Genomic DNA, 14,139 nt, shown 5'->3' on the forward strand with positions numbered 1-14,139 from the left:
CGCTATGACAATGTGAGCAATAAGAAAGATTTTCATCGTTATTGCTTTCGTTCGCTCAAGTCTCACAATTAACTAGGCTTGTTTGCAAAATAGGAAAAGACAAAACTAAACGAAAATAGCTTTTGAGTAACTTGTTGTGACCATGCAATTACAGTGTTTTGCCTAATTTATTTTTTCCGATGATATGACAAAGAACTTTCATCTTAAATGACCGAATTTTACTGCGAAAGCTCACTTCTCGCGTGACCATGCTGATCGAGATATAGTTCTTTCTTGGTTTATAATAATTTAGAGGAAGGTTGAAGGTGCATGTAATTTAAGTGGCTAGAAATATCGTGTTGGAATAGTATGCAGTGCTCATATTAATAAACAGTCAACTCCTGAACTCCCCTATTAATGTGTAATTTAAAGAAAGTTTAAAGCAAATAAATATAAGTTATGATCATGAGTGAAGGGAATAAACTTCCAGCTCTTTCATTAAAAGTTAAAAGCTTTATATGATCCCGCACGATGAAATAGTATAGCGTCACATTTGGGGCGTCACGTTTTTTTCTCAGGATGAAAAGAAACCAGGAGCAAGTATTTAAGAGGGAAGGGAAATTTTTGTTTATCATCGGCTATTGAGTGGATGGAAAACGAAAATGGATCGATCGATATACTTGACAACTAAACAAACAGCGAGAAGCACAGAGGTGGCTGTAAAGTTATTGATTAGCCCGCAGATGTTTTCAGGTGATTTTTCATAATACAAGCTGAGCGGGAATTTTATGAGCTTAAAATTAAGCATGTTTTTCCTTGAAATCTCCTTTCGCTTAGAAGCAATAACAAATAGGTTTTTGAAATAATTTAACAATTCTTTCCAATTTCTAGACAAGTTAATGGGTCAGGTATGTAAAATGTAGCTAAAAAATTAGTCTCGTAATGAAAGTGCTTGAAAGCTCTTGTTGAGAGATAATCGACGGCACAAATTTCGGGCTTATCCATGATGATTACGTAATGGTTTGAAGATGTCTTTCAAAATCTCAGGGATTATTCGTTACAACGTCGATTTCTCCTGGCTTTAACCTTTTAACTCCCAGGAATGATTTAAAACTAATTTCTCTCTAAAATATCCATACATTATCCAGCGAATCGGTCATGAGAATACTTAGACTTATCAGGTAGAAGTTGTTACCTTGATCTAACTTTAAATTCTTGTAAATTATTTACAAGGAAATGTATAGCAGGTAGAGGGGAGAATTAACAATCAGATCTTGGGAGTAAAAGGGTTAAGGAAAAGCGGAGGGGCGGTTCAGTCGTCGCCAACAGAATATTAATAGGGGACTATAGTAAATTTACTTCCAATTAACAATCAACAAGGGAGGGAGGTGTCGTGGGAATCTTATAGAATCTTATGGAGGGGAGGGGGGGCTTTGTAAACATTGTTGTCACTCGACCAAGATCCTCTAACGCTCCCCGCCCCCCGCCCCCCCCCCTTCCACCACATGTGATAAATAACGACCAGCCTCTTGGGAGGATAAATGACAGATAAACTATTTTTAATGGCTTTCTGCTGCATAAACTCCGATTATACGCATTCACTTCTAAAAGCAACGATTACTGCAAAAAACTAATTAGGGAAAAGCGAGGTCAGTATTAGAAAATCGATGATACCAAAAGTTCCATAACTTATTACTGGTTAAGGTAACTAAACCAAACATTGCTTATTGTTCAGAATGTATTGTTATCATCTTGAAGGCTTTGTAATGTTTTATTCATTTCCTAAGGAGGATTTTGGTTGTGTCGAGATAAAAGTAACATTATCCCCCATAAGACTGTAATATTCTTATTACCCCCTTTCTCCTTGTTAGCGTGTCAGTTTTTAATAATTATAATTTCATTTCATTTCATAATAATAATCTTTATTCATACTCTGTTGGCGACGACTGATCACCCACCTCTTGTTTACCCCCGAAAACCGCGAGAAATCGACACTGTTGCAAAAGAAATCGAGGCTTTCAGAAATATTCTCCGACATTTTGTAAGGCATATTCAAATTGTCACGTAATTATTATAGATATGCCCAAAATTTAAACCGTCCATAATCTGTATAAATAAACTTTTGAACACTTTTATCTCGAGACGTACTAATGTTTTCAATACATTTCACTTTATTGATCCGTTAAGTTGTCTAGAAATTGTAAAGAATTGTCAAATTGATTCCAAAACCTATCAGTTATTTGCATTTAAACAAAGGAAATAATAAGTAAACAAAACTTAATTAATTTTAAGTTCTCAAAACTCCCGTTATTATCAAGAACCACCTGCAACGTGGGGGCTAATCAATAACACTAAAGCCACCTCTGTTTTCGTTTTCATATGCAGCATTCTCCTTCGACTAAGTTTTTTACCTCAAAAGTGTTTACACAAACTCGATGCTTTATGTCATTTCTTTAATTTTCGAGGATATTGATCAATCTATTTTTGTTTTCCATCCACTCATTAGCCAATAATTAAGATCGATTTTTCTTCCCTTGCAAATACTAGCTCCTGTTTGTTTTTCTTCTGGAGGGCAAAACGTGGCACTCTCAATGTGACTCTACTCTGTTTATCATAGGATCATTTAAAGTTTGCAACTATTAACATAATGAAAGACGTGCAAGTTTATTCCCTTCTTCCATGATCATACCTTACATTTATTTGTTGTTTAGTCCTGAGAATCTTACTATCAATACCATGTCCCCAAATTGATCATCTCTGTCATTCTTATTACCTGTTTGCTTGAGAATTTTTTTAAATAACACATCAAGGGGAGTCAAGGGGTTGACTGTTTATTAAAAGGAAGAAGTTTGTTTCCCACTATTACAGTCAGAGTAACTTGGAAATTCTGGTTTTGCGGCAGAAGGATGGATGACATAAGTTTCCTTTTTTTTATTTGAAGCTGGCATGTCAATTACTTGTCAATGTTAGTTTAAGAGATGGGGAATTGGCGAAAGAGTTGGCATTCATAGGAAAAATTTACATGAGGGAAAAAGATGCTTTTCCGAAGCTCAAGTCCGAAACCACCGTTATTGATTATAACTTTGATTAGAAATTAAGAGCGAAGAAAACCTTGAAATGAATAAGTCATGTCTCCTCTCTTACTTTTATCTGCATCCATAATTACACTCTCACCACTCATCGATGACAAAACCAGCTTTCTTCCTAAAATTAGCCCCATCCCTTCCAAACTAGAAACTTATTGGACTTAAAATTGGAACTAGGCAATTACCTGACTGCCGGGTCTTATCATTAAGTTTTTATACGATCTTGTGTGTCCCTATTTACTTTGTCGTAAACAATTACTGCGCGCAGTCTTTGTAAGCCACACAGAGGGTATCAGTTATCAATATGGACGACACTCGATGACCGATTGTAGTTGATCCGAAATGGCCGATTGCTGATCCAAGACATCTTTCGTAATATGTCCATGATGGTGTGTCGAATGTGTCTCATCTTCCAGCAGTAAATGACAGGGTTCAAAGAGGAATTCAGATACACGAGAGTCAATGAGAAAATATACAATTTTTTTAAAACGATACTCGAGCCATTGATTCGAATAACAACAAGGCAAATGGTAAGAGGAAAATAACAAATTAAAAACACGAGATATACGTAGAATATGCCAACTATGGATTTGATGAGAATAGCTAAGTTTTTTATCTCCTCAGACTGAGCTTCGTCTCGTATTTGGACGGACTGAATCTGATTCCTGTGCCGTCGGACAGTTCCATAAATCCTTATGTACACCGCGAGTGTGATAATAAAACCGATAACAGCAGTAATTGTACCGATTAAACCCTGAACACTAAGAAGCCCCGACAACGTAATCAAAGAAACAAATGCACTGTACACCCATATGCTGATCACCACAACAACAACACGCCTGTGAGTCACAAGCTCTTGGTATCTGAGATGAAGATGAACAGCCAAGAGCCTGTCTACACTTACAGCCACAACACCAAGGAACGAAGCAGTTAAAAATAAACCATTTAAAATCGTCCCTACTTGTACAGTGTTACAGCTAAGATTGTGCAGTCGAAGCCAGTTGATCAGATAGAAAGTGTGTAATGGTTGACTAAACAAACCAACAGCAACATCCGAGCAGGCAAGACTTAGCAGCAGAGTTTTCAAAGGTTTTGGCATTGTTGAAATTTTGTGCATGGCGTAGATTGTCACAATATTCAACATGAAGGCGGTGTAAGTAAGAAAAATGTTGAAGACAGAGTTGGCAATACAAGTCGCACGAAGATCTTCAAGTTCGGTGAATATGGGCAAATATCGCAAAGACTGGTTACAGTACAATTTGTTCATGATTTTTGCTTGGAGCCGCTATTTCAGACAAATAATGAATGGTTCGCGATGTAGCACCCTCCGTCATTTAACGATCAAATAAACAGTCCTCAGATCTCGGCAGATGGTTGCGGCCGGTGCTGAGATGGGAAGTTGAAAAAAAATAATTTGAAATATGAGTTTTCCTTGATTACCTCCATTCGATAAGCTTCTGTTAAGCTTCTTCTCTCTTATTGGCAGTTCAATGGCAACCAGTTCTCTATAGTCCTGTAAAGGGTAGTCAGTTAGAGGTCTCCAAGTGGTGTCAGACCCCCGGCATAACCCCTAAGCGGGAGTGAGCTAAAGTCCTCGAAGAAAAATTGCGCTTGCCTTAATGAAAACACACTTTCACGGGCATAAAGTTGAAAAGCATCTGTTTGCGCTAATTTTAATGAATGGATCATGTTGCAAGCAAAGATCCTGCAGTATTTTTCTTTCAATCTACGACTTTTAACTTTGAAGGGTGACATTTATTGCTAGCATCATTGTGACAATGTGAAATATTTGCAATTAAAAAGATTTTCATCGTTATTGGTTTCGTTTCCACAAGTCTGGCAATCAACTAGGCCTGTTTGGAAAAAAGGAAAAAAACAAAACAAAACGAAAATAGCTTTTGAGTAACTTGCTGTGACCATGCAATTACGGCGTTTTACCTAATTTACTTTTTCCGATGATATGGCATAGAACTTTCATCTTAAATGACCGAATTTTACGGCAACAGCTCACTTCTCGCGTGACCATCCTGATCGAGATATAGTTCTATCTTGCTTTATAATAATTTGGAGGAAGATTGAAGGTGTACATAATTTACGCGGCTAAAATTAGCATGTTGGAGTCGTATACGGTGCTCATATTAATAGACAGTAAACTCCTTAACTCCCATATTAAAGTGTAATTTGAAGAAAGTTTAAGCAAGCAGATAATGAGAATGGCAAAGATGATCAATTTAGGGACACGGTATTGATAGCAAGATGGTCACGAATAAACCACAAATAAATGAAAGTTATGATCATGAGTAAAGGGAATAAACTTCCGGCTCTTTCTTTAGAAGTTAAAAGCTTTAAATGATTCCACGATGAAATAGTATAGCGTCACATTTGGAGCGTCACGTTTTTCCGTCAGGAAGAGAAGAAGCCAGGAGCACGTATTTAAGAAGGAAAGGGAAATTATTGCCTATCATTGTCTATTGAGTGAATGGAAAACGAAAATAGTTGATTGATATGCTTGAAAACTAAACAAACAGCGAAGAGCATTTCGTTTGCCTTTGGTTACACTTTTAAAAATTTAATTAAAAATTTATTCAAAGCAGAATGCTGCATACGAAAACGAAAGTTATCGATTAGTCTGCAGATGTTTTAATTTGATTGTACATAATACTAGCTGACCGGGAATTTTATGAGCTTAAAATTAAACATGTTTTTCTTTGTAATCTTTTTTCGCTTAGACGCAATAACTGATAGGTTTTTCAATTAATATAACAATTCTTTCTAATTTCTCGACAAGTTAATGGTCAGTTACGTAAAATATAGTCAAAAAATTATTCTCGTTATAAAAGTTTGGTTTTTTTTTTGACAGATAATCGACGGCTTAAATTTCAGGATTATCCGTTATGATGACTTGGTGATCTCGGAGATTATTTGTAACGGCGTCGACTTTTCCTAGCTCTTAGGAAAGACAGAAGGGGTTTCAGTTGTCGCCAACAGAATACTAAGAGGAGACTGACTGACCAATTAACTGTCACCTAAGGAAGGAGGGGTCATAGGAATCTTATAGAATCTTATGGGAGACTGTGTAAAGATTGTTGTAACTCGACCAAGATCCTCTAACACCCCTCTCCCCTCTCCCCACAGGCGATGAGTGATGATTAGTCTCTTAGGAGGATAAATGACAGATGAACTATTTTTAATGGCTTTCTGCTGTAATAACTCAGATTATACGCATTTACTTCTAAAAGCAACGATTACTGCAAAAACTCATTCAGGAAAAGCGAGATCAGTGATACCAAAAGTTCCATAAGTTACATAACTTATTATGGGTTAAGATAATTAAACGAAACATTGCTTATTGTTCAGAATGTATTGTTATCATCTTGAACGCTTTTTGATGTTTTATTTATTACCTAAGGAGGATTTTGGTTGTGTCAAGATAAAAACAATATTATCCCCCATAAGACTGTAATATTCTTATTACCCCCTCCTGCCTTATTGCCTTGTCAGTTTTTAAGAAAGCTGAAAAGCGACGCTGTGACAAATATTCTCCAAGGCAAGTTTATTTAGCCCCCCTCCCTCGAAACTCTCTTGGCGACAACTGATCCCCACTCTGTTGCCCCTGAAAACCAGGAGAAATCGAGGCTTTTAGAAATATCCTCCGAGATTTTGAAAGGCATTTTCAAATTGCCACGAAATCATCATAGATGTGCCCAAAATTTAAGCCGTCGATTATCTGAATAAACAAACTTTTGAACACTTTTATTTCGAGACTAATGTTTTCATTACATCTCATTTAATTGACCCATCAACTTGTCTAGAAATTGTCATAATGATTCCAAAACGTATCCGTTATTTGCATATAAACAAAGGAAATAACAAGGAAAAACATACTTAATTTTTAAGTTCTCAAAACCCCAGGTGTTATAAAGAACCACCTGCAAACATCTGCGGGGTAATCAATAACTCTAAAGTCACCACTGCTTTCGTTTTCATATGCAGTATTCTCCTTCGACTAAGTTTTTCCCTCAAAAGTGTTAAGGCAAACTCATGCTTTTTGTAGTTTGTTTAATTTTCAAGGATATCGATCAATCCATTTTCGTTTTGAATCCACTCATTAGCTAATGATTAACATGGATTCTTCTTCCCTCGTAAATACTAGCTCCAGTTTGTTTTTATTCCTAAGGGTATTACGAGACGCTCTCAATGTGACGCTATACCTTTTTATCATAGGATCAATTAAAGTTTTTAACTTCTAATGAAAGAGCTGGAAGTTTATTCCCTTCGCTCCTGATCTTACCTTATATTTATTTGTTGTTTAGTTCTGAGAATCTTACTATCAATACTATGTCCCCAAATTGATCATCTCTGTTGTTCTTATTACCTGTTTGCTTGAGAATTTCTTCAAATTATACTTTAAGGGTAGTCAAAGCGTTGACTGTATATTAAAAGGAAGACGTTTATTTCCACTATTACAGAATAATTTCAGAATTCTGCTTTTGAGGCAGAAGGATGGATGGCAAAACATTTCCTTCTGTTTTATTTGAAGCTGGCATGTCACTTGGTTGTCAATGCTTGTTCTAAGAGATTCGGCGAAACAGTTAGCAGTTATGGGCAAAATTTACAAGGGAAAAAATGAAACCTTTTCCGAAGCTTAAGTCCGCAACCACCGTAATTGGTTTTAAATTCTGATTTGAAACTAAAAGCAACGGAAACCTTGATGTGAATAAAATCATGTGTCGTATCCTACTTTTATTTACATCCATAATTACAATTTCTCTATCCATCGATTACAAAACTAGCTTTCTTGCTCAAATTAGCCTTTCCCTGTCACACTACAGATTATTCGATTTATTGTGTACTTAAAATTAGAACTACGCGATTATTTGGCTGCCGGGTCATATCACTAAGTTTATGTACAATCTCATTTGTCCCCATTTCATTTTCTCGTAAACAATTACGGCCCATAGTCTTTGTAAGCTACGTAGAGGGGATCAATTATCAATATGGACGACACTCGATGACCGATTGTAGTTGATCCGAAATGGCCGATTGCTGATCTAAGACATCCTTCGCAGTACGTCTATGATAGCGTGTCGAATGCGCTTCATCTTCCAGCAGTAAATAACAGGGTTCAAAGATGAATTCAGATACACGAGAGTCAATGAGTAAAGAAAACGTTTCTTCAAAGCGATATTCGAGCCTTAGATTTGAATAACAGCCATGCAAATTATATAATGCAAATAACAAATTAAAAACACGATATATACATAGAATATGCCAACTGTGAATTTAATGAGAATGAGTTAAGTTTTTTATCTCCTCAGACTGAGTTTCGTCTCGTATTTGCATGGACTGAATGTGATTCTTGTGCCGTCGCACAGTTTGATATATCCTGATATACACCACGAGTGTGATAAGAAAACCGAAAGCAGCAGTAATTGTTCTTATAAGGTTCCAAGCATTAAAAGGCTCCCACAATTTCATCAAAGAAAAAAACCCACTGTACACCCATATGCTGACCACCACAGCAACAACACGCATGTGAGTCACAAGCTCCTGGTATCTGAGATGAAGATGAACAGCCAAGAACCTGTCTACACTTACAGCCACAACACCAAGGAACGAAGCAACTGAAAATAAAGTACCTGAAATCGCCCACACTTGTTGAGTGTTACAGCCACGAATGTCTAGTCGAAGCCAGTTGATCAGAAAGAAAGAGTATAATGGTTGAACAGACAAACCAACAGCAACATCCGAGCAGGCAAGACTTAACAGCAGAGTTTTCAAAGTTTTTGGCATTGTTGAAGTTTTGTATACGGCGTAGATTGTCACAATATTCAACATGAAGGCGGTGTGACTAAGAAAATTGTTAAAGACACAGTTAGCGATACAAGTCGAACGAAGATCTTCAAGTTCAGTGAATATGGGAAAAAACTTCGAAGACTGGTTACAATACAATTTGCTCATGATATCCGCTAGGAGCCGTTATTTCAGACAAATAGTGAATGGGTTGCGATATTTTAGCACGCCAACTTCTCACAAGCCTTACTGAGGATAACAACGATAGCACCCTCCGTTATTCAACGTTCAAGTAAACAGTCCTCAGATCTCAACAGATGGTTGTGACCAGTGCTGAGATGAGAAGTTAAAAGGAAATAAATTAATCATGAGACTTCTTGGTTACCTCCATTCGCCCAACACTTGTCTAGCTCGTTTAATTTCTTGTTCATGTTCGATAATTCTAAAACAGACTTTGGAAAAATAAGTGGCTTAGTTACGGACTGACCAGTGTTTATCAGTGTTTAGCGGGTGGGGAAGGGGGGTTGGGAAAGAAATGGAAATACTTTTTAATTCCTAAATGCAAATTAACTGCAGCCTCCTGGCTGCAGCTATAGTGTTTATAAGATACACGTCACAAACAGTTTCCGTAACAACATTTAGCCATTCAAAGAAGTGTTTTTAAGAATGTGGAAACTTAATTTTTGTATCCTTTCTGAATGCATTACGTAAAAATTTCAAGAGCCATTTTCTTTGAACACAATGCGCGAACGGAATCCAGTTTGTTTTGACAAATAAAGTTGTTCAGTTCGCTCTTGTTTTTATCTCGATAAAACACGGTCCGACAGTTTATTAATATCGGGACCGAGAACCACCTTAAAATCAAACAATAAATAATGAGAGGTTGGTTTGTACATCAGAAATAAATATTATATCGCGTTTACGCCGTTGTATTTGAGATATAGGTGCGCTGAAGAACAAACAAGGAGGGAGAGCTTTCTTGCGGTTAATAAATTATGCAAATTAGCTACAGAAAGTTATGTAATATGTAGTTTAGGACACATTTTTTTTTGGCGTTTTCTTGATGAAAAAAAGTTCTGTTTTTTTTTACTGTAGGGATGTTTTCCGCATTTTCAAGACAAAAATTTAGTATTATATTTATATGACCATTTTCATTTTCTATGAGGCGCTAAAAAAGAGCCCTGTGTTTCTGTTTCACCTAATTAAATTATTGATTAATTTTGATAAAGAAATTCGACGGCAGCTACATTTCCTTTTAATACTGGTCATCTCTTCAAAAACACGAAATGTTTTTGCCTAAAGCTTATTAAAGTTAAGACTTTTTAACTTTTCTGTGTGGAATTTCTATTTTTTGCGAAAGAATATTTGGCAAACCTGTTTATTTCTTCCTAATTCAATTAAAATTTGTCGGGAACAAAACGATTTGTCGGCAAGATTTTCAGACAAATCCGAGACAGTGTTTCTTGAGACGTTTTCTTTGTTTGCACTAAAAATGCCTGCTGTCCCCCCAAATTGCTCTCTTAACGAAATACTGCAAAGTCGATTCTAGTAAGGAGGAAGTAGAGCATGTTTTGCTCTCCAAGTGTAACACAGATATATCCGCCCATTTGGTTAGCTGCTACTTGTCAAAATACAGCGAAGTTACAGAAGCCAAATTAATCATGGCGAGAGCGGGAATTCAGCATTTGTCGAGAATTCAGCTCGAGGGAATGACCATCTGCCCGAGGCACAGACACTAACTAGGAAGATTCTAACGAGGTCCAAGATCGTGCCAATACCCCGGCCATACTAGGAAAGTTACAAGTGTGGCGGGCAGCCACGTCACAACCTTCCAAATACCTGACGAAATAAGACTTATATTTAAAGAAATCGCCGCTGTAAGATCACGTAAGTACCAATAGCCTTGTGGCTCTCTCTAGTTCTGTTTCCTCAACTGTCAATACTCCTATAAGTTTTTGTTGTTGTTGGTCACATGTCCATTTCCCTTGGTTAATTATTGGTGTCGCAGTCGTAAATACAAAAATGCGTTTTTTATCATCAACCGAGGAAATTTCTTTAATTCTTTTATGCTATTGCTACACCAAGACTACTGGCCAGCCTGTTTGGTGGCAATGAAGGAGACAGATATAGTCCTGAGCATCTCTTCCCCATGCCTCGCACGATGTCGCCCCTCTTTTACTCGTCCCTACGGTTCGAAAACACTTTTCCTTTATCTCACACCCACAACGACAACTCTTACGCATGATAGGGACTATAGGCCTCCTAGATGTGTTTGAAACGCCTGGAAGGACACCACATTCTATTAGCGGGAGACATGAGGAGGGCACTTTCTGAAAGACCAGTGAAAGGTACATCCGCATGCGTTTGCGAAGTTAATGAGGCGAAGATAACCCTAGAAGTGAACAAGATAGATGATTTTAGAAAGCTTCACAATGTCCAGTTTGAGGAGAAAGGTATTCGTGTGAGGAGGTCGTGCGGGATAGGGCGTGACAAGGAAATCTCTTTTGACCAGCTGGTGTTAAAGGGCTAAGGGGACACTGGTATCATTGTTAGTGACACATTTTTTCCCTCTTCATGATGCACGTGTTTATCAATGCTCAGATCCTGTGACAGAGAGTTCAGAAGAAGAGAATGACTGGGACGATTCGAATATAAGCATGTTTGAATGTTCCAAGCCTGGATGCGTGAAGAGTTTCCAAACATTTTCAGAGCTCGAGTCACATTTGGACGTAGGGAATCATTGCGTCAAAGATGAAAGGCCGTCAGAAACGCTATATGATAAGCTTCGTAGAGATTGGGTAGACAGGTTTATTACATCAGTCAACGTCACTGAAAATGAACCGTCTGAACCACCAAAGTGAAAATGTCTCAATACCCGCGTTGCACACGGTCATTATGGGCTGGACCCTACACAGGCCACGAGGATGATCCATTAGATTCACTAACAAAGTTAAGAAATATCTAACTGCAAAGTGTGACCAAGGGGAACAGTCAGGCTAAAAGCTGACCCTCAGTAGTAAGTCTCAAATGATATGCGCAAGACAAGAGATGAGCAGAATAGAAGGTTGTTTGAATGAGGCGAGTGGTTGACCAAGAACCAAGTACACGGTTTCTTTTCTCGCCTTGCAGCGAGCAGAAGAAGGCAACAAGCACAATCAGAAGTCGAGCACAATCCAAAGGAACTATTTCTGGAGGAAAAAGAAGCTGAAAGACAACAGCTAATGGCGCACATTTCTAACGAGCTGAGGCCGCAACACTCTCTGTCTTACGACGTTTTTAAGTTGTGCGAGTATGCGAGGGATAATAAACTGAGTCTTTTTAATGTTTCACTTCTTAAAGAAATCTTGCGCTTTCTTGAAACACAATTTATATCAAGAGACAGGAAAAAAAACCTGATTGAGCAACTGATGTCCTTTATACAAGGGTGTCAATGCTATAATGAAGTGCAAAACACGGGTCTCGGTTGGGATGACTGTAAGTATTGAGCCCTGGCAAACCAATGATAGGGCATTTAGAGTGGATTTGTTGAAGAGTAATGTGCACCGCCTCTAAGTACCCTGATGTATAGTTCTATATCGATGAGTAAAAGCGCTTAAAGCATTAACATGTAAGCAAACCCGTGAAAATCATTTTAAAATTGGCGTCTGTTATTTTGTAGTCATGCCTTTAATTTCAAAACAAAAAAAATCATAAGCCTACCGTGACCGTGAGTCATGTTCACTCTCACTCTACAGCATGTACGAGCATTTACAAAAGAGACTCTTTCTATTACCTTCTTGAAATTTCCTCTATGATTTATGCCTTTAACTTAAGTTACTAAATTTGCTTACCTACCTTTGGAAACGTTTATTAAATCAAATATACCAATTTCTATTTTCATACTCTCGACGGCAAAACATCAACATATCATGATATAAATGCCGAACTAAATGTTTCTTTAATTTGAGCTCATCAGCCGTGAGACAATCTTGTAATGCTGGTATTGCGTGACTAGGCTAGTTCACGGCAGTCCACAGTCACGCTGAAAAACTCCACCGCGTTAATAACGAGAACCAACTAGCTCACAATCTAAACAACTTTCACAAATAGTGAGACGAAATTTTTCCCCAAGTAAGGGTGAATTATTTTCCTGAAAAAAAAAAACGGCAAAGAGGTCTGAAAAGATTACGTACAAGATAAAAACACTTGCGGGAAATTGTCAACTTAGTTGTCAAAACAAACTGGATTCCCTTAGCGCATTGTGTTCAAAACAATTGGCTCTTGAAATTTTACGTAAAGTTTTCAAGAAAGGATACAACAGAGGAGTTTCACATTTATAGGAACACTTCTTTGAACGGCTAAATGTTGTTACGGAAACTATTTTTGACGTGTATTATAACATGAACGCACGAAGCTGATTTGCATATAGGAATTATTAACGTAGTATTTTTCTGGATAATTTGAACCATTTCGTGAAACAATGGCCAAAATGATGAATAATATCGATCTTGATACTCCATCAGATAATCGTTGCGGCACTTTCAAGTATTTTGTGGCTGTTACGCTTTAGAAACCTGTCTGCAGGTCGGACCGCCTCATCGTTGGTTTCAATCAAGATGGCGAATATTTATGAAATTCGCAAAGTTCTCAACGGTGCAGGATGAGGAGTGCCCAAAAGTTTTATTCTATGTTTAACTTGTTCTATCCAAGTACTTTTAAGCTGCAATAGACTTGACTCGAGATCAGGTCCCACGAAAGAGAAAATAGCTTTCAACCACATATACCTCGCTCCTCACAAATTTCAATGCTGATGATAAGGTATTTTGAAAATTTCATCTCGGTAAAAATTTTATAGAATGCAATCATCTTACCTTTAAAATATTGAAATAAAGTCATTCTTAAGTATGTGAAATAATCAGCTTTTTAGATCGAGAAATAAGGATTTGATAGCGCTCAAATTGGGCAGTTCTGGGGTGACCTTTAAAATTGTCTCATAAAAAATGAAAAAGGATGAAAAATTATCAAAATAAATGTGATGTTTGTACATGGGATAGAATTTTCGACTTTCACTGAAAAACTTAGGGAAATCGGTGAAGGGCCGAAATTTGCCTTATCCGTACTTAGGTGGACAGCCTCTTAACTTGTCCAGAAATTAAAAATGATTGTCAAATTGGTGTCAAAACCTATCTGTTATTTGCATCTAAGCGAAAGGAGATGACAAGGAAAAACACACTTAATTTTAAGTTCTCAAAACTCCCGCTATTACCAAGGACCACCTGCAAACATCTGCGGGTTAATCAAT

The 14,139-nt window shown here is 37.4% G+C and overlaps 1 protein-coding gene and 2 pseudogenes across 1 annotated transcript; 1 reads left to right on the top strand and 2 right to left on the bottom strand.

Annotated features, from left to right (window-relative positions):
- Positions 1-3,357: 3,357 nt before the first annotated feature.
- On the bottom strand, positions 3,358-4,332 carry LOC136277068 (adenosine receptor A3-like). The gene has a single exon (XM_066158716.1). The coding sequence runs from the start codon at positions 4,330-4,332 to the stop codon at positions 3,358-3,360; it is 975 nt and encodes a 324-aa protein (XP_066014813.1).
- Positions 4,333-8,116: 3,784 nt separating this feature from the next.
- Positions 8,117-9,424, bottom strand: LOC131795249 (beta-4C adrenergic receptor-like; annotated as a pseudogene).
- A 1,748-nt stretch (positions 9,425-11,172) lies between these two features.
- LOC136284255 (uncharacterized) lies at positions 11,173-11,858 on the top strand (annotated as a pseudogene).
- The last annotated feature ends 2,281 nt before the right edge of the window (positions 11,859-14,139 follow it).

This window comes from Pocillopora verrucosa, chromosome 11 (genome assembly GCF_036669915.1).
Source record: "Pocillopora verrucosa isolate sample1 chromosome 11, ASM3666991v2, whole genome shotgun sequence".
Classification (NCBI taxonomy): domain Eukaryota; kingdom Metazoa; phylum Cnidaria; class Anthozoa; order Scleractinia; family Pocilloporidae; genus Pocillopora; species Pocillopora verrucosa.